This window comes from Acartia tonsa, chromosome 1 (genome assembly GCF_053477335.1).
Source record: "Acartia tonsa isolate MP-2025a chromosome 1, ASM5347733v1, whole genome shotgun sequence".
Lineage (NCBI taxonomy): Eukaryota > Metazoa > Arthropoda > Copepoda > Calanoida > Acartiidae > Acartia > Acartia tonsa.
Genome location: NC_137260.1, coordinates 37,469,183 through 37,491,018, shown reverse-complemented (window position 1 = coordinate 37,491,018; position 21,836 = coordinate 37,469,183). Strand labels below are relative to the sequence as shown.

At 31.4% G+C, this 21,836-nt stretch overlaps 1 protein-coding gene and 1 long non-coding RNA gene across 2 annotated transcripts; one reads left to right on the top strand and one right to left on the bottom strand.

The window, feature by feature from the left end:
• The first annotated feature begins 4,552 nt into the window (after nt 1-4,552).
• LOC145318767 (uncharacterized) lies at nt 4,553-5,884 on the top strand. The gene is made up of 3 exons (XR_013879500.1): nt 4,553-4,658; nt 5,028-5,167; nt 5,781-5,884. It is a non-coding gene; the product is annotated as an uncharacterized LOC145318767 (long non-coding RNA).
• A 5,669-nt stretch (nt 5,885-11,553) lies between these two features.
• On the bottom strand, nt 11,554-21,806 carry LOC145318906 (uncharacterized). Its single transcript, XM_080163604.1, has 15 exons — nt 21,672-21,806; nt 21,099-21,212; nt 20,727-20,816; nt 20,243-20,309; nt 19,756-19,832; nt 19,362-19,432; nt 19,098-19,178; nt 18,599-18,674; nt 18,346-18,438; nt 18,002-18,121; nt 17,585-17,679; nt 17,265-17,415; nt 16,697-16,763; nt 16,235-16,326; nt 11,554-12,221 (listed from the first exon to the last, which is right to left on the bottom strand). The coding sequence occupies exons 8-15, from the start codon at nt 18,658-18,660 to the stop codon at nt 12,107-12,109; spliced, it is 795 nt and encodes a 264-aa protein (XP_080019730.1). The 5' UTR covers nt 18,661-18,674; nt 19,098-19,178; nt 19,362-19,432; nt 19,756-19,832; nt 20,243-20,309; nt 20,727-20,816; nt 21,099-21,212; nt 21,672-21,806; the 3' UTR covers nt 11,554-12,106.
• Between the last annotated feature and the right edge of the window lie 30 nt (nt 21,807-21,836).

The window sequence follows — 21,836 nt, the reverse complement described above, 5'->3', positions numbered from 1 at the left end:
ATAAAATAAATATCTAAGCAAATGTTACCAATTCTTATAATTATCTGGAATTGAAAAGAATTACTTTCATTCGGTTGCTAAAAAGAGGAGAAAAAGAAATGTATTGAGTCAGATAGTAGCCTTAACCTGTACAGCTTTACATTTATTTCATAGATAAATTGAAATTGAAATTAGATAAAATTATTAATTGATTTTAGATTATTAAACAAGACATGTTAGAATTATCCTATCAATTTCAAACTCTTCATGATGATTCCTATGACAGTTAGGTATAATTTAGAAAGCAACTCTATCATTGTTAACAGAAAGTCAGTACGTCCATTTAAAACATGCTTTGTGTGTTTTTTGGCTGCTATTGAAGAAAGACAACTGAAATTTTAAGTGAAAAGGTCTTTTAAGAGGTGTTTTAATGTATTTTTTTTTACAGTAGCTTTTGATGGATTATTTTAGGTTAGGTTAGGTGATTGCCCTGCAGGGTTAGGAAAATGGCCCCGCATGGATAGAGCCCCCCCCGCAGTGGCTAGAAATAGGATAAAATCTACTGTGAAAATACCAAGAAACGTCCCTTAAGAGGCATTGTCATGAAAGGGACTATACCCAAGATATATGTGCATCTACTTAACGACTTCCAAAATTTGAGGGTGCCCTCAAGTAATCACCCCTTCCCCCCCCCCTGCATCTACTCTATACATTATTTTGTCTGTCTGACTGTCGGTCATGCTTAAAAAACCTTATTGTTGGAGAAATGTTATTTTCACGACTGCTTTTTTAGATAGCCAGCTGTAAGTTTTAGTCAAGATACCTTATATTTATACAGATCTGCTCCATATATTTATTGTCTGTCTGTCTGACAGATATACTTAAAAGGACAATTTAGTTTTAAAAGAAAAAAATTTAAAAAATGTTGGTGGTTTTTTTTCTAAGCGCGTGAGGGTGCAGGTACCCTATCCTAAAATAGTTAAAAACCTTCCCATGACCTATGACCTATGTCCCTGCAAAGGAGAAGCATATTAGTTAGGAAGATCCTTTCATATAAATAGACACACACACACAAACATTCTTTTACTACGCCTTAGAGGCCTCTTGGGGCACTTGAGGAGGAGAGAGTCCAATTTAATAAACCAATTTATTTTTCTAGATTTTAAAAGAAAAAGACAAACAAACAAACAAAGAGACAGACAAACAGACATCCTGTTACTTTATTATATCCTATTATATAAATTAGTAAGCTAAGCTTTTTTTGACTGTAGCAACGGATCTTGTTAACCGCTGAACCTAAAGGGTTCTTCTTTACAGTGAAGCTTATTATAGGTATAGAGAAGTTTATAACTATTTAGGAAGAGGGCTCTTCACTCTCCAAAAAAAATAACACCTAGAAAAAAAGTACCATCTCCGCAATTTTACTTCTTTGTTTTAAAACTTAAATTGAAAATTGGAAGAATGAACTTTCCCCCTTACCACCCTAAAAGCTTCTAGTGATGTTACTGCTAGTGATAATATATTATAGTTTATATCAACATAATATGCGGATTTTAAGAAAAATTTAATCAAATATGCGGACTTTTTTCAACCTTTTTTTGACAACATTTATTAGACATATTAGAATTATACTATTGATTTCAAATTTTGCACGGAAGTATGTCCTTTTACTGTATGCTATATTTACGCAATTTTGCAACAAATTTATGTGCAATTTCATTTAGACTTCAAAATTAATATTCTGCTTATTAAGTTCTGACACTCTAGCTATTGTGCGTTTGTTCTACCTTCTGATTTTTGTGCTTCGTTTTTATGGATGTTGTCATCCTTGTCTAGAAAATACAAATTAATTAATCTATGGTAGAAAGTACAGAGAGTATAAATTATTTCCTACATTTTCTTTATCAATTATCAATTATCAATCACCTCTATTATCCATCTCTTTTTTAGGGGTTACCTTTCCCACCTCCCCTCTAATCCCTCGTTTTTAGTTACGTCACTAAGATAATTTCTAAGACACTAATACCGGGTTCATAAAAATACTGCTCGGTGCTCAACACATTGTTTCAACTATTTTTTAACACATTAAACAGGATTTTTATTTGACAAGCCCGTACTTTAAATTCTGGTAAGAGCATAAACAATAAACATAACCGAAACAAAAAATAATATTAAAAACTAGGTATAATATAAAACGTAGCTGTCTATAGTGCCCTAGACAAATGGGGATAGATGTCACTGCTTTTGGCCTATTGACATTAGGAAATACTATTTCTTTCTAGGGGGTTTCTTTCCCCCTTTCCTTTCTCTTTCCCTCTACTATGACGTCAATAGAATAGGTCAGCCAAAATCTGTGCTGTGACATATATTACCATCTTCCTTGGGCACTAAACACAGCTACGTATAAAAAGCTAGACAGATTAAAACACACAGTTCACTTTTTTTCTTCAAAAGTTTAAAGAAATAACCAAAAAATTAATGTTTATGTTTAAGGGAGGACAACGAAATTAAATCGAAAGTTATACGTTATTTTCAGCTGTAGTTGGGGGGCTACACTATTTAGAATTGACGACCTTTGATCTGCCACCCAAATATCATTTTAGATTTATTTCGCTAGTTGGCTATAACTTATTCCTGGGGACTGGGAAGTAGTAGTAGCAAGGAACAAACGTTTTTTAAAATTTCATTTTTTGTGATGACAATTCCAAGGCTTACAGTTTAGAAATTTTAAACTACTGCCTATTGCCTTTCATGTAAACACTCATCCTTGTTTTGTTAAACGCAAGTTGTGTCCAGTGAATAAAAAGATCTTCTAGCCAGATGTGTGATATCTTCACACACGGATAAAAACATACCATTCACACTTTTCATAACCATCAATGTCATAACTTCTTCTATTTATCAGGTGTATAATAAGAAACATTATGTAGCTATATTTTGGGTCGATGCATCGGTCCATGCGTCCGTTCCACCTGAACGGATAGCTCCGATTATTAATTTAGGACTGTTGAAATTGTCCTATCGATTTAAAACTTGAAATGGTGATACCTGTTAGGTAGCAACTCTGTAATCAATACCAGAGATCCAGTAAATTTATTTTGGAATATGGAATTTTAGGAAGTTTAGCAATAATATTATAAGCGAAGCATCTATATAACGTTGAATTCATTGTACTCTATATTTTTTTGGCCTGACAATCTAGTTTGTTGAGCTTTGCTTTTTATGATATTATCATTCTTGTCTTTTTATTCCATTACTAGCGGCTACGCCCCAAGAGCTCTAGGGGCTCTTAAGGTAGGAGGGGGAATAGTCGACCTCATCCCATTTTAAATTTGAGTTTCAAAAGAGTAAAAAAATATTTTTTTTTTTTTGGGGGGGGGGGGTTAAGACACCCTCCCTAAAAATAGTTTAAAACCTTCCCAGGACCTATAAGAAGCTTCACTGTAAAGCAGAACAATATCAGTTCAGCGGTTAGCAAGATCCTTCAGGACAGATAAAAAATGCTTACTACTTTATATAATAGGATATACAAATAATGATAATGTTTAAATATAATAATAAGTAAAGCCGTTATTAATATGTGGTAGAAATATTTTTTCTCGAGGAAATCCATCAAACCATATACTTACCCAAGGATATCAATCAAATCTTAAAATCTTTCCCCCTTTATTACATAAAACATGAAACTGTATGTAACCTTAAATTGTAAATTAAATATATACAAAAAATACACTTGAAAAAATTCTTATCTCTTATAAAACTTTGATTTTTAAAATGATAGCTTAAAACCCAGCCCAAGAGATATGAGCCTCCAATAAAGAGAATTCAATAGGTTCTTTGTTTTGCGAGATCTTAATTAACAGTCAAAAAGCCTTACTACGTTATGTATATTTTACTTACATACACAAAACACATCCAGCTGGTTTACACTATAGAATTAGCAATCTTTTGACCCAAAATTAGAATGCAATGATTGTTTTGTGAATATAGAAGTATTACATAAATCTTAAAAATATTCTTATAGTTTTGATGTAAAGGGTTGAATAATTGATACCCTGTAAACTTTTTAAAACTTAAATACCTAAAAAATGTTTTATCATTTTATAGAAACCAATTATTATGGATTAAAATCCAAATGGATATAAAGAATGTTATTTCTTTAAAAAGTTGGTAAACATTTCATAAAAAGCAAGGAAAAGTTCGCTAATGTTAACAGGGAAACAGGAATTTCAAGGGAGTTCAAAATCAGAAATTTTTATTGAGTATATATTACACCTTCGTTGGCTATACACATATTGTTATATCGTCATTTTCATATTAGCGTACAAAAATCAGTGATTCATATAAACATATAAATTAGTGGCTACGCCCCTAGAAGCCTCCAGGGGCACTTGAGAAAATAGTCTAAATCCACCGATGGCTTTTATATTGCTTCCCTGGAAAGTTCAACCAATTAGGATCAGTATTGTTGAGATCTTTTAACTTGAAACTAAGAACCTTATTACTTTATAATATAGGATATTGTTTGTAGCTTTATTCTTATTTTTAAAGATATAATTGCTACTATCATTTCAGAATATTTCTGTTCTAACTGTGATCATGCAAAAGCATAATTGGTCAGTATAAAGTGACTGATTCTATCAACACCCTCTCTATCAACATTGCAAGCCTGTCTTGAGGTAGTATTAATACATTTTAAAATTTATGGATTAATCCTGACTTAAACAAGTACAGATTTTAGTTCTTCATGTTATTTCAAGTATAGTATTTTCCCTGCTATGGTCTGTCTCAAGCTTGTTGGATAGAAACCCAAAATAACAGTTTTTTTTCTTCCGGTTTAATTTGTATTCCATGCTGTTTTAACAGAATACAAAATCATGTTGTCAAACAATAACTTTCACAGTAGTATGGAGTCCTAATAAACTTTATTCAGGCGAGGCCAGTTTAGACAGAGAGATACTCTGTGGTTTTATATTATTTTATTTAGATATGGCCTCCAGAGGAATAATCTATTTAAATGACTCTATTATAATTAAATATATTTTAAGGATTGTACCCAAGCAAGAATAACCAGAAAGCACTGCTTCTCACCCCTACGGCTCATGGTAAACCATCATTGGTCTAATAAAGAAGATTTGCTTTTCAACTCTTGTTTTCTAATACTCAACAGGCAACCAGCATATTGAAGGTAAAAAAGGATAGTAGTGTGATGTTATAACATCATTAAAGGATAGTACTCAGATTTGTATGGTAGACATATTTAACAAGTTCCATGTTTATTTGTGTTTACCACATTTAAATTATTCTAGAGTAGGTCCGCTCCTATAAGCTGTTAAGGAAATCATTACTTAGTTTTTTTTCTTTACAACTTGTTTCTTTCCTCTTTAGCATATATAGTCTAAAGACCATAATATCTCGTTTATTCTATGTCTAGTACATTTAACTTAATATAGAGTAGATTTGCTCCTACAAGCTGTTAATAAGGTCAATACTTAAATTCATCAGCTTTGTGTTGTTTTTACTCTTTAGCATGTGTAGTCTAAAGACAATAATTGCTTCGTTTAGTCTATGATTATTACATTTAAATTATTGTAGAGTAGCTCCGTTTCTGTAAGCTGCTAAGAGTCCAATACTTAAATTTATCTGTAAACCTAACAGTAATCCCAAAAGTTTAATTCACCTTGTTCTAATCGAAAATTAAGATCTCTAGCTATTACCAATTATCATATTTTGTTATATATGATTAATTGTAGAGCAGCTTCACCACTAGTCTAATACTTAAAACGGTCTTTTATGTCTAGTTCGAACACCACTGGTTGGAACACACTTGCTGAAGCTTCACCATTTTATCGTTTATTTTATATGTTTATTATTATATGCTTTATTGAATAAAATTGTATTTTAATCAGAATTTGTAACTTATTGATTATTTTTATGTATCCACCCCATTTTAAATTGCATTGATATAAACTCTCAGTAACGTCTGCTTAGAGAACCCAACAATGATTGTGGAACACTTACATGAGTATTTATAGGTGTGCCATACTATATTTACAGTGGACGTGGCTATAATGTAGCATAAACATAAAATTATAGGGCAAAGTTGCAAAAACTAATATTTAAATAACAGGTATGATCTAATTTTAATTTACATCCATATGGTATATAATATACTATAACTGGGCCACACAACAACTTGCATCCTTATGGAAGAGAATATTCTATAAATTCGCCACACATTAGCTTACAATCATATGGTAGAGAATATGATAAAATGCGCCACTCAGCAGCTTAAAAGCATATGGTAGCGTATTTGCTATAAATGAGCCACAACACAACTTACATCTCAAAGGTAAGAAAATAAGCTAAAATGCGCCACTTAACAGCTTACATCCCGATGGTAAGAAAATATGCTATAAATGCGCCGCACTACATCTTACAATCATATGGTTGAGTATGTGCTATAAATACGCCACACCACAACTTACATCCATAAGTTACATTCATATGGTAGGAAAATATGTTATAAATACGCCACACCACAACTTTCATCCATAAGTTACATTCATATGGTAGGAAAATATGTTATAAATACGCCACACCACAACTTTCATCCATAAGTTACATTCATATGGTAGGAAAATATGTTATAAATACGCCACACTACAACTTACATCCATAAGTTACATTCATATGGTAGGAAAATATGCTATAAATACGCCACACCACAACTTACATACATAAAGTAAGAAAATATGCTATAAATGCGCCACATCCCGCGGTAAGAAAATATGACCTTGACAGCCAATCATGAACTATGGTCATACGGTCAAATTAAACGCTTGTTTTAAAGTATTTATCTTGGTATATGTTGTAATAAGAGTTTTATAAACTGAGCTATTATTTGAGGGGGTAGAAATTCTCATTAGAGAATTTAAAATTTTTGAGCGCATGGAACGTCAAAACTATACTTAATTTGTGAAAACTAAGAAATTAGAGCAATGGCATGTAGCGACAAACTTGTACATTTCAAATTTTTTATGAGTATGAGGGTGGATATATTACGCTTATTATGCCCCTTACAGACATCCTTGGTCTTGATCATCTTTTTAAATACTCTAGAAAGGATAAAAAAGCCCATTAAGTACAGTATTTTTTAAAAATAAAAGCTAAGTTGTTTTTATTAGATATATGACTTTAAAGAACTTGGTGTCTTTAATATTTACGTGTTTAGACTCTAAACACACCTTGTTAATCATAGAAACCATGACAAACTTCCTCTATTTAATAAAGATTTACAAATAAGGATTTGCTATATTTAGATTCAATAATTTTATTTTAATGGAATATACCATTAACTATGCAAACACACACACACACACACACACACACACACACACACACACACACACATGTATATATTTTAGGGTTTTTCTTGGGTGAAAAGAAAAATTTAAATTTTCATTCTTATATGAGTATTAGGGTGTTTGACTTACTGCCCATATGTATCGAAGGATCTCGCTAACAGCTATATTATTCTCATTTACAGTGAGGCTTATAATAGGTCCAGTTGGGCACCTCAACCATTCCAAGAGATTTCCTCTCTGATAAAAATCCACCTCCCCCCCCTAAAAAAAAGAAGAAATGTATATTTTTTTTATTTTTTTAAGGCTATAATTTAAACTAGAGAAGTAAAGGACAGACGTAGCAATTTCACAAGTTTCAAATTAGAATACATTTTGTCTCAAAAATGAACATTTATGAATCCCTAAATCCCTAAGAATAGGAAATAGATAGGATGATAATAAATAATATTATAAATATGGGTAATGATATATACAGAGAAATGATATTCAAATTATTTATGGTTAAATGATAACTATGTGTATATCCTATAACTTATTGCTAAATGGACAAATAAGTTATAAATATAACTGTATTTTATTATTGGTTTACATATCTAAAAACATTTTTCATTATAACATGTATAAAATTATCCACATCGCAAGTAAATAGATTAATAAATCCCATACAAAACTTTATGCTGTTCATATATCAACAATGAAAATGTAGATTATTATTAGAATACTATTATGATAACTCTTTGTGGTACTTTATGTTAATCAATATCTATAGCGTCAACATTACCATCAGACAAAATAGTTCTTATGTCAGCTATAAAAACATCTTTAATACTACATGGCAGACAGCCAATTCTTTAATTGCGCAACCTTGATCTTAAAGTCTCTGCATCTTATGGGTTTGTCATGATTTGGGCCAAGGTATTCCTGCAAATTTAACTATTGCTTACATGGAGTAAATTTTTTTTGTATTTCTTGTTATGACGCAGTTCTTGACTTATGTTGTAATATATCTCCCCTACTTCTAACGGATACGATAAGATCGTGGATGAAGAAGGTGGGTTAATGATTAGCTAAAGGAAAATATCTTATATCATCTTTTTTCAAGAAAAAAGAAATGTGTGACAATTAGATCAATTTTTAGATTTAATGAAATTAAAAAGTCACGTCAAATAAGCTGTTTTATGAAATTTATAAGCCTTATAATAAAGTAACAGGCTGTCTGTTTGTTTGTTTGTCTGTCTGTTTGTACAGAAGGATCTAGCTAATCGCTGAACCGATGCGGTTCTTCTTTACAGGGTAGCATTTCTTAGATCCTGGGAAGGTTTAACACTATTTTAGGGGAGGGTACCACCACTCTCCTAAGATATATCGCCCCTTACAAAAAAATTCTACACCCCTCAAAAAAAAATTTATATTCCTAAAATTTTTAAATTTTTTAGGAACCAAAATTAAAAATGGAGATAGGGTGGTCGGGCACATATTTCATTACTGGCGTGGAGTTATTGAATGGTCAGCAATTACGGAAAATGGATTATAAACATCTACAATTTCAATAGTTTTTTTTATAATCTTTAAAAAAAACTCTTCATAGCTATCAGACAACAAGGGTTATTATGTCAGAAAAGTTTTAATTGACAAATAACAAAAATGAAAACATTTAAAACCATTTCATACCTTTTTCATCAGTTTCAGTGGCTTCATTTTTTCTACAGCAAACTTTGACGATCCCTCGATGGAAAATCTTCAGCCAAAGAACCATATCAGTCAAAAGTATACAAAGAAGGCAAGTAATGTGCAGTCGAATGGAACCAGGCGAACTAAATGCTTATCACTTAGTAGAACAAAAGATCGACCAACAGACAAGAAATGTAGAATAGATTTGTTTTAAAAATCAGATTAACATTTTTTTGTCGTTTTCCTAGTTTAAAAGTGTACAGTAGTCATATCATTAAATAATCTTTTTTATCTTTTAGTTAGAATCTCTTTTTCTTTGACATAGTTTTAGATAACATTTTTTTGTCTATATATTTTAAGAAGCGCAGCTCGCAATAGTTCAATTGGTTTGTCCGTTCGTAACGCTATGAAGACAGGAAAATATGATTTTACCAATAAACAATATGTTTATACTTTACTTGGCCCGTCAGTATGTCAGGCGTGCTACAAAAATATCGAATTTATTTTTGATTTATACTCAATATCTTTCTGGACATACTTAATTGTAGAGATGCATCGCTTCTTCAGAATTCCTAGGACCAAAAAACATTCCACAACTCGGGAGAAAAGAATAAGAATTATACATTTAAAACAATTCTACACTGTACTTAATATAACCTATATAACATAACACGACCTAAGATAATAAACAAAATACTTCCCCAACCCCCATTGTATTTTAAAAATATAAGTGGATTGGGGAATATATTGTGCAATGCACTTTGATGGAAAACTACTTCATGCGCCATTTTAAGAGCAATAATGTTATAAACTTATTAATCATCCATTTATGAATTTTAAAACATCTTTATTTTTGTCTCGACCTTCAATACTTGACAAAAAAGCTTTTAGGTGCTGCAATTAAAGTTTCTATTCAGAATTTTTAATGGGTTGATGAGTAGGAGGGCACGTCATATAAGCTATTAAAGTTTTAAATAAAGGTAGACCTATCATGTCATTCGGGTATTTTTTGCAGCTCGGCTGCAGTTTAAGTTCAAATAAGGCATTGAAAAATGAAAAATGTGAATCTTGTCAGTGAGAAAGTGAACAATTGACTGTTTATTACACTAGTCCCCAAGGTTTTATAATAACGTTTTCTTATTCGTTGTCTTCACAACTTTGGGGACTTAATTTTATTTTGATTGTTTGGTTCGTTTAGTTGAGTGTTCAAACGTTTCGACCACTACTTTTAATCTACAGAAGGAATAATCTTGTGTATTATCAATTTATTGGCCCTTGTCTTACCCATTTAGATCCCTGACATATTGTACCCTGAATGGTTTCTGCAAATTTTACTTTTGGTAGCTTTGATATCAATAATACAAAGTAGTACGATGTCTGTCTGTCCGTCCGTCCGTCCGTCTGAAGCTTAAGATCTCGGTAACCACTGAACCGATCGGATTCTACTCTTGGGGTATATACCTATTGGTCCTGTGGTGGTTTTAAGCTATTTTCTTAGGGGGTGGGACACCCCTAACCCCCCCAAAAATAAAAAAATCCCCCCCTTATTTTTTATTTTGCTCTGCTACAGGCTGCCGCAGGCTGCCCTTTATTATTTTTTATTCCAGCATTTATTTTGAATGAAAGAATAGCAACATTCTCTCACTAAAAACAATAAATATTAATTTTTTTTATCACCTCTTGGGGCAAAGCCCCTAGAGGCTAGGGGCGAAGCCGCTAGTAAATTAAAAAGAAAACCTCTATGTAAAGCATTGATAAAGGCGTTCGAAATATTTTCATTCATAAGATAAGTATTTAGTATATTCATGATTTTTTATGCAAAGCTTCTCTACAATTATTAAGTGTACATTTTTTTCATACTAAAGTGTATTTTTTTATTAAGTTCGATAGATCAAAAAAAAAACAGTTGTTGAATTTCTTAGGATAAAGCTTTCCTTCGAAAAATTATATAACCTAAAAATTAAGTGTATATGGAAAAATTTTGAATGTAAAGGTTTTGTGATTTTATGTTTTTGGAAGCTAGTAGGCATTCAATAGATTTCTTAACTTGACAAGGAAAATAACCTACCTGAAAAGCTTAATTAACCAGAGAGAGAGAGAGAGAGAGAGAGAGAGAGAGAGAGAGAGAGAGAGAGAGAGAGATAGAGAGAGAGGACAATGGGCTGTTACACTTTTTTTTAATAACGTTTTCTTATTCGTTGGTTTAACAACTTTGGGGACTTTAGTGAATTTTGATAGGTTATAATATTGTATAAGAGTTCTTTGCAACATAAGTAGCGAAGCTCAAAAATTCTGAATTTAAATCGGAAAAAATTACTTTAGAGCAGTGTCATCGACCCAGCACACCAATAAATACAAATCCTATTAAAACAATGTATAGATTAGATGGGCGTATGTCATTGGAATCTTTACTAAAATTTTAGTTGTCTATCTTTAATAGGAACCGAAAAAATCACGTTTTCTCCACTTCATGACTGACAGATGAACGGACATTGTGAATTATAGAGTAGCTTTGCTACTAAAAACAGCAAAAAAAAATAGTTAAAATTACTTTATTTGTATAAGTTGGGTTAAATGTTAAATTTAGACTAGTGGCAGTTTTTTATCGAAAACAAATATATTTATAATATTATGATACATTCAATGGTGGAAGTTTTTTTTTATTATACTTGTATTATGTTAAACATTTAACTGACATCTTATTCATCTACACATATATGAAAATCAATAAAAAAAAATCTGCTTTGGTTTTAAAAAGAAAATATATCCATATCCTTTAACTTTGGGCTTATTTCACCTTCTATGTTTCAGTTTGTTTGATGAATGTTTAGTATTCTTTTATTCAACTTTTACATGATAACATTAGATAATCTTTGGGAGGTTGGATGTATACACTTTTTAGCCTATTGGGTCATTTACATTATTGTTGAACATGTACCGAAATCTAAAAATACTCCACTTTAGGTAATGTGATCAGATTTAATATAATTTATCACCCATTTCCAGTCTGTAATGACGGGTAGCATATTCAAATATTTCGTTTTCTTTATTTGATCATTTACTTATTTAAGATTTCTCTGTTATACAGTTTATCGAGCAGCTTTGGTATAGGCAGGTTTACCGCACATTTCCAGCTTATGTATGACATCCAACAGGTTGAGACCCTTCTTGGTGGCCAATTCTTCCAGGAAGGTACGCCAGGTACTGAGAAAAAATACATATTAATTTATTCTGAACATAATTCTCCCTAACCTTTAATGCCATATTAATGGATTTATTATTACCTGGATCCTACACCAATTATCATAATGAAATAAAACTCGTAGCTGACTGAAATAACGATAACCCATACCACCCTATACCCCATCCCCTCCCTTCTAACTGGATGAACGAACTGACCAATAAATGATGTCCATTGTCCATGTTAGCAACCTATATTGACGACAATTTTTCCCCTATCATAATATCAACTTATATTCTATTTCCATTACCATATTTAAAACATAATTGAAGGTGCAATTAGACTAATTTTATAATTAATTTTTGACGAGGTATTCTATGCTATTCTATTTATAATCATATTACATTGCATTGGTTAGATGATACATTTCACTAGTTTTTTATTCATTTGATCGAAAGCTAAAGAGTTTATGTATATGGGAGACAATAGTAGATTATTAATGTATAGTATGCATGGTATTCTAGTTATATTGACCAGGGCTCGGCAGACGCGCGCCTGTAAGCCTCAGGGATATCAACCTTTTACTATTATATCACAGTTATGGAATCTCGACGACAAAGATTTTTTTATCCAATCTTGACAAGTGAGGTATTTTTAGAAAGAGGAATATATATAGAAAACGCCTATGAAAATTAGAAAATCCGCAGAAATCATATTTGCAAGTTATTTGCAAAAATCTGCAATGTTAATTTGCAAAATTAATTTCATGCCTTAAATGACTTATTTAAAAAGAAATCTTTTTATGAAATGTGTTTATCTATAAGTTTAGAACATAATTAAGGCAAAAAAAAATTTCTTTAGTGTTACTTTTTTCACCTTATATATGAAAAAAGCAGTTTCTCACATTTTATGATAAAAAAAGGTATAGGAACAAAAAATATGTTTTTTCTTGATGTAAACACAATAATTGGCATAAAATCTATCATCCTAAATGTAAAAATCAGATATAGAATCCTTTTTAGAGCAAAAATAGTGCAAAAAGTAACCAAGACATTTTTGCAAAGTATGAAAATCTGAAGAAAATAGTTCTTTTTGATTTTGATATACATATCAGATAAATGTATATGAAATTAGTGATCAAAAACTAAAAAACAAGTTATAACTTTTTCAATCCTATCATTGATTAAAATGCACTTTTAGGTTTACTTATAACCAAAGTAGCACATAAAAACTCTTTTTATTAAGTTATTAAACAAAATAAATTCAAATCAACAATTAGGCGTTTTTTATAATGCAGTAAATCATTTTGTAGTTGGTTTTTTGGCATTTATTTTGTTTAATTACGTCATAAAAAGAGTTTTTATTCACTACTTTGGTAATTCTTAAACCTAAAAGTGCAATTTAATCAATGACAGTGTTGAAAAAACTTATAACATGTTTTATAGTTTTAAATCACTAATTTTATATACATTTATCTGATATGTATATCAAAAGCAAAAAGAACTATTTTCTTCAGATTTTCATACTTTGCAAAAATGTCTTGGTTACTTTTTGCACTATATTAGCTCTAAAAAGGATTCTATATCTGATTTTTACATTTAGGATGATAGATTTTATGCCTATTATTGTGTTTACATCAAGAAAAATCATATTTTTTGTTCCTATACCTTTTTTTATCATAAAATGTGAGAAACTGCTTTTTTCATATATAAGGTGAAAAAAGTAACACTAAAGAAATTTTTTTGCCTTAATTATGTTCTAAACTTATAAATAAACACATTTCATAAAAAGATTTTTTCTAAATAAGTCATTTAAGGCATGAAATTAATTTTGCAAATTAGCATTGCAGATTTTTGCAAATAACTTGCAAATATGATTTCTGCGGATTTTCTAATTTTCATAGGCGTTTTCTATATATAATCCTCTTTCCAAAAATACCTCACTTGTCAAGATTGGATAAAAAAATCTTTGTCGTTGAGATTCCATAACTGTGATATAAAAGCACCTGGAAGCTAAACCTGACCCAAATATGAAAATCCCTCTTTTTTAAAATTTCAAAGCATCAAAACTGGTTTAAATTTGATTCTCTGTTGCGGCTGCCGAGCCCTAATATTGATCCTTTGTGGTGTGCTCAAACGTAACAGAGTATACTAAACAGCCACAGTATAAAATTTTAGGATGAATGCATACTAGCCTGTCCCGGATTTGAACAATTTTGTTAAAATTTTTGCCCCCAGCCAAAATATGGTTGATTTATGCAAAAAAATGACCCATGCAAAATATTTCTTCTGTAATGCAAAAATGAAAAATTGCGACGATACAAGCACTGCAAAGTTTTTCAAATGTGCAAAAAAAACTGTTTTTAGTGCTTTTTTAAGGCTTTTGTACCATACCATTTTTAACCCTTACAGCTCGGGCCCCAATTCCCACCTTAATAGATCGGGGGGGGGGGGGGGGGGCTCCAAGAGCCCCCCCCTCTATCTCGGCTCCTGTTACAGATAAAGACGTAAAATTTTTTTCTGGTGGTTCATGTGTATTTTTAGAGAAAATTACTTTTTCTAGTCATAGCGGCCAGGCCGCTCCTTAGCCGCTTTTTAGCGGCCAGCCGCTAAATTTTAAAACAGCTGTAGAGCGGCCAATTTTGCAGCTAGGATGACCAAATTTTAGGACGAACTTTTATTTTTCATAACAAAAAAATTACTTTTTCTGATCATCGCCAAAAAACGGAAAATAACGGAAACCGCCATTTTCGGCGGTTACGGTGGTAAAACGGCGGTTGGCGGCGCCAATTAATATTTTTATCTGTTTGATGTTGCTCAAGGATTTGCCAAAAAAAATTATAGGACTTTAGCTGTAATAGAAGCCACGATATTCATGATATATGTCTGTAGTAAAAGCCGGACAAAAATCGGTCATAAAGTCGGTCAGGGATCGGTCAAACGGTCATAACACAACTTTTCTCAGAAGGTCATTGATATCTAAGTATTCACCAAAAAAATTTTAGGTTTCTCCTTATACACAAAAGTCATAATGTAGAAATTAAGATTTATTTAGATTTTTTTTCAAATTTTGGTGCTACCCAACCGACTTTGACCGGACATTACGACCGACACAGACCAGATATCCTAATAAAATCAATGCTTGCCGACGTATAATTACTAAACTTAAAAAGTCATGAAGTCACAGCACTCCATCTTACCTACAAAAAAAATGAGATTGAAAAAACTAGAGGGGGGGCTCTTGGAGCCCCCCCCCCCCCGATCTGTAAGGGTTAAAGATTTTTACAAAATTTCTAGTGTGTTGATATAAACCTGAAATTAACCAAAAAAATAGGGGCAGTCCCGATTATAATTTATAAAGGTGTAGCAAGTAATCTTCCAAAGTCAAAATTGTCAAAACTCTACATTAGCCTGTCCCGGATTTGAACATTTTTGTTAAAATTTTGGTCCCCAACCAAAATATGGTTGATTTATGCAAAAACAATGGCAATTGCAAAATATTTTTTCTGTAATGCAAAAATTGCGACGGTAAAAGCACTTTGAAATTTTGAGGCCCCCCCCCTTATAGAGGTCAAAAATTCATTGCATCAAAACTATGGCTTCGTGGTGCTCCCAGGAAAGGCCTTGAGGAGTAGAATGAGGAACTTTTGTCCTTTTCAAAATATCTCGTTTCTAGCCTGAGAAAATCACAAAAAAACATCAAAAAACTTCTACAAATTGGACAATTCTCAATAAACTCTAAAAAATAGTGGTTTTTTCGTCATTTCTAATACTACGAACGAGATATTTTGAAACGGACAAAAGTTCCTGATTCTACTCCTCAAGGCTTTTCCTAGGAGCACCATGAAGCCATAGTTCTGATGCAATGAAGGGGGGCCTCAAAATTTCAAAGTGCTTGTACCGTCGTAATTTTTGCATTACTGAAGAAATATTTTGCATTGGTCATTTTTTTTTTGCATAAATCAACCATATTTTGGCTGGGGGCAAAAATTTCAACAAAATTTTTCAAATCCGGAACGGTCTAATGCATACTATACCTATATTCCAACCATATTGACCCTTTGGAGTACTTTCTGAAGAATATTGCAGTGTCTGTGGTGGTTACAGTCCAACCATCTATGATTCCAGCCTAGAAATCATAATTGTAAAAATAGAAAATAGATTTATAAATCTAGATGGACTGTCGTACAAGACTGTCATAGGACTGTGTTCTTATTGGCCCAATTTTTAGATTAGGGATCAAGATATACTATATCTATTAAATGAAAGGTTTGCAGCAACTAGATAGTCGCCAAAACTATAAATTTAAGGGGTTACATTTTTTATATAGAAATATTTATTTGGAAGTTTTTATAACTACTTAATGAAGGTTCTAAGTAGCTGGCAATTGAACGGTTGCCGAGCACTCGATAAATTTGGTAGTTTGTATTTTTATGAGGTATGTGCTCGAACCCTAACTTTTCTGGCAGCAAGCGATAATATAAAAGTTTATAGTTAACCTGTCTAAGCCATTTATCTGACTGTGTCAGTGTTATTGTGCTTCCATCTGATCTAGAATCTCCAAACCTAAATAAATAAGAATATAGTTTTAGTAATGGTAAAATTTTGTAAAAGCTAAAAATTAAGTTAAAATAACATCAGTGTTTTTAGTAGCAAGGGCGTCCAAGCTTTTATTTTGATGGGATGAAATGAGGGGTTGCAAAGTTTGAGGGGATTCCCCCCCCCCCCCTTGGACGTCTATAATTATCAGATTGATATTTTTCTTGTTAAAGTAATAAATTAAGCTTACATGAAGCTGAATGTCGTCTTGCACATGATGAACATTAATAATCTCACCCTAATGCAATAAACCAATTTGAATTATAGTTTTCAAATGTTGGCAAAACTTTTCTATGGTTAAGGCATGTCCATCTATCTTTCTTGGATGCATAGTCTTATAATCTTCATTATGTTTAAAAATAGACCTAATCAAATTGCTAGATAATAATACTAATACCTAAATAGTTTCCAATAAGCCAAGCGTATTTTCAACACCTTACTTTTTAGATATAACCATATTGTTTATACCTTGAAAAAGCATCAAACTGTTGCCTAAGTTCAGGCCTGAATGACCAGCCATCGTTACGGCGGTGCTGAACCATACTCTCCCGCCGTTTCCTTGCGGTTCTTGCCCGTTCTTCAGCCAGCCGCGGTGATACTGGTGATATTCGCCCACCATCTAGGAAAAAAAATTAAACTTTTTATATAATTTACTAGGAAGAAAAACAAGCTATATAAATTAGACAGAAAGAAATGTGCTTAACCTTAACTTCAAATTTGGAGTTACGGTTTACAAATAGATTATTTTCTGTTGTCAAGATCTAAATCCAAACCCCTGAAATAATTACCATTATTTGCAGAGTCTATAGGTTCCAACCAAGCTTTGTCAGGTTCTGTCCAACTTAATTTCTCACCAGAATCTATCATTTGTTTTCGCTGCATTCTAAAATTTTTAAAAAATCTGTTAAATTTCATTCGTTAAAAGTTGTTTCAAGAGCTTATTTTTTTCACTTATTTTGCACTTTTGTGACATTTAGTCTTTTTTTGTGGAACTTATAACCAACAGTAACAGCAACCAGTCTTATACAACTCTGTTTTTATAATGGAGTGAAAATTGAGGTCATAGCTCAAGGGTAACATAATTTAAAAGTAATAAACAATTAATAATTGATTTTTTTTAAATAATGGTTTCTTGAAATTCAAAGAATTCTATCTTATTAAGTACAATTAAATGTTGAAAATTATATACACTATACTAAGATTACCTGTATTTAGAATGTAGATCATGATGAATACCAAGTATATCCTCAGTTTCAGATGGAAGCAAGTTGTAGGGACCAACTATTATATTCTCTACTAACGACATGTATTTATCCTTTTGGGCTCTAAATGTTATAAATATTTATCCAATTAAATCTTGTTATATGTTTCATTGTAAGTATTTTGTTATTTTGCAAAAACATTTTATTCAAACATATTTCATAATTGCCATTGATCAAAGTAATGACAATAGTTTTTTGATAAAATTAGGAACAATTTCGATTTTGCTAAAATTTGGCTTGTTCTATGTTAATCAAGGCAGTATATATGAAAGGTTTGTATTGTATACCTTATTCTTAGTTGATCAAGGTTGTATCTAAGGTTTCTACAAATTTTTGACTCTGCATGGCTTTGCTCATCACTTGTGTCATCAAAGTCTGGTCTAAAACAATTTATTAATTTAATAAATTTTTCATAGTTTTGTGAGATATATAAGTGAACTCTTTATATTCAAAAGTCAGGATCTATTTATTTTTTAGAGAAATCGTCCCAAGAAATTTTAGACATTTATCTTAAATACTATTAGAGAATGTCTTATTTACCTGACTTTTGAATAACTCTGTCCAGAATCTGTATTTAACAGGATGCCTGCATGAATTCTCATATTTTGAACTTCACCTACAATATTAATTTTAGAAAACATCTGCTATTGTAAATAAAAACTAAATTATATCCTAAGAGAAAGTATTTTTACTAAAACAGGTAGAATGATTAACTCTGTAATTGAGAGCAATACTATTTTACTTATTCTCGGGTATGGTATAAAATAATATGAATCCCTAAAGTACTAGAAGAGAGCAGAGTATAACAATGTAAATATATTACTGTACAAAAAAATACAAACATTCAAATAAAAATCTTTACGTTGGCTACTTGTTAAAAGCTATGAATAAGATATGGATGTTCTTTAGAGTTTGATACTTATTTTATAAAAACACAAAGGAAGATAATTTTAAAAACATTTGTAAATAAAATTTGATACTAACAAAACAAAAAAAAAACAGGTAAGTTGTAGGATGAATAATTGTAGTATTATTTTACCTGGACCTGGAGAAGAAGATCTGAAAATGGCAGAGGCAGTGTTTGGAAGATCTTGGGGCAGTGGCACAGTGGCTGGAGGTACTAGAGCAATTTTGGGTAGGTTATATGGGGTTTTCTAGGGTCAGTGTTCAATTCGGCAAATGATTGGAAACAGGTTTCCAAAAATTAGTGGGAGAAGATTGAATCTAATTAGTGATAATACCTTTTTATCTTTTGAAAAAATTACTACAGCAAAAAAAATCCGTAATCTACCATTAAATCTACCTGGAGATTTTTTGCGTGGTTTTCTGAACCTAACAGGAGACTTTCTTCCCTTGGGTGGAGGTGATGGAGATCTAAAAAACTTTCACTGAAATTCCATGTCAAAATGTGTAAAATACTTTACCTACTTGAATAAAATGTTTAGTTTACTTTTTGTAGGATTCATTTAAATTCAATATTTTTTTGTGTCCACTGTGAAATTTATGTGCGGTTAATATATTATTATGTTAGATGGTAAATATATATGATTATTATTCTATTTTGCCTTTTTTTCTAATGTCGATAAAATATAGGGCGTATTAGTTATTTATAACATTGTATGATAGACAGCTTTCCGCAGATATTGAAATAATAATTATAAGATTAAAACCAGTTTTGTTAGATAATTGATATGTACCTTCTGTTGCTTTGTTGGACAGGAATGGGATATGATTGTTTTCTTGTATAGCCTACTAAATCTTCTTTACTTCTCTCCTTAAATACAATTGACAAAATATCTAAATATCTCCCCAGTAATGATAAACAAAATTAACTCTTCTTTAGATTAAAATCATTGGTTAAAAAGCTTAGAAAAAAAAGCAAAATTCAATGAAGTATCCAAAGTAAACGGATTATGAACCTGCAAACTTTGGGTAACTTACATTAGAAAGGTCTGATTTCCCATTTTTCAACCTCTAATGGTTACAACCCCCCCCCCCCCCTCCCATCCCTGCTGAGTTGCTGTGCACGCCACTGATTTAAAAAAAGAGCAGCACAGAAAAAGGAAATTAAAAGGGGGTGGGGGATGCCAGTGATGTACATGAACAATTACATTGTAGAAAAAAATGATAGATGGAAAAAAGAAAATACAGACACAATTGACATTAAAGTAGCTGATGAATTACCTGATCTGAATCATCTGATTGTTCAAATCTGATTCGTCTTTTTGGGGTGCTTCTCCGCCTCTTTTTCCTAGATAATGTAAAGTCCATGTCATTTACAAGCCCTAAAATTATATACATTTTTTTAAAATGTCCTTTTTTTTATTTTTAATAATTTATTACCAGGAAACAAATTAAACATGATTTTTAAAGGGAAGCTTTTCAACGTTTAGTGTCCGTCTGTCCGTAGAATGAAAGCATAATCGAATTTTGAGCTTCGCTTCTATGTGTTATCGCACGGTTGTTAAAAACAAAGTGTGGTCTGAAAAAAACTAGCTTCCCTCCATCTATCTTTTTAAGTATAAGTTTGTTTTTCTTAAAGGTCTGTCTGTCAAATCACAACTTTTTCTTTTAGATTTTTTGTTAAATTTTTGTATTTTTTAAGATTTTAAGATTTAGGCAAACTCTAATTTATTATGAATATTAAAAAAAAGTTCTTCAATTTTACCTGGAGGATCTAGGTGGCTCATAGAAGGAAGGATTTGTGTATCTATTCTCAAAAGTTTCACTTGATTGAGATCTAGGATTCACTGAGTACCTAAATACAAAACAATCTAGGATTATTTATATCTAGGATTACTTTTCTAAGAACTTAGATCTAAGATTCACGAGATGTCAATCAATCTATAGAGTTAAAGGATTAGAGATTAAAGGAGGAAGGGAATAATATTTAAAGGGGGTTACACCTCTCCCCCCAATCCGTCCAAAAATATTATAAAATAGGCTTAAATTCTACCAATGATAGCTCATAATTAAGAAGAAAAACGGTTGAAAATGATTTGATTATAAAAAGCATTTCCCCCCACCCTAAATTACAAACCTGTTATTTTTAATTGGAGAATGGCTTCTAGTTCTGCCTGGTGAAGGGCTCCTATTCCTGGAAGGGGATTCACTTCGCAAGTTAGAATCTCGCTTTGGACTTACACTGTATTTCCTGATATCAAAATATTTTTTTAAAAACTTAATTTAGATAACACTGCTGGGTAACATTAGTTTTTTGTCCATTAAGATTGGTTAGGAATGGTTAAGTACCGAATGTTGCTCAATACATATACATTCTTGTAAATAAAGAAAATTTTTTTAAGAGTTAAGATTACTGCTTCTTACAAAGAACGGAGTGGACATTTGACAGTAAATTAAACTAGTATCAAATGTTTTATAACCACGTTAATTTGGGGTTCTTTTTATCAATATTTGATTTGTTGGTTCCGTACTAGTAGTGTCCAAAATGATCAACCAATAAAGGAGTATTTTAAGGTAAATCATTAATCGACAATTGTTTTATCCCTTGATCCCTCATGATTAAATTGCTAAATAAACATAGGATACTTAAAAACTCTATCAGAAGATGAACCCTTACTAGTTTATAGATTCGACTATGTAAAAAAGTTACCTAGTATATTTAGAGTATGGTCGTCTTTGTGGCCTTCTTGTTGGGGATTCTGAATCTGTTACAAAAACATCAGAATCTGCTGCCTATAGTGACATTTTGAAGTTCATATATCTAATTGAAGTTATGTAATTTTAAGCAATTTTAATCATGTTTTAAGAAATAATT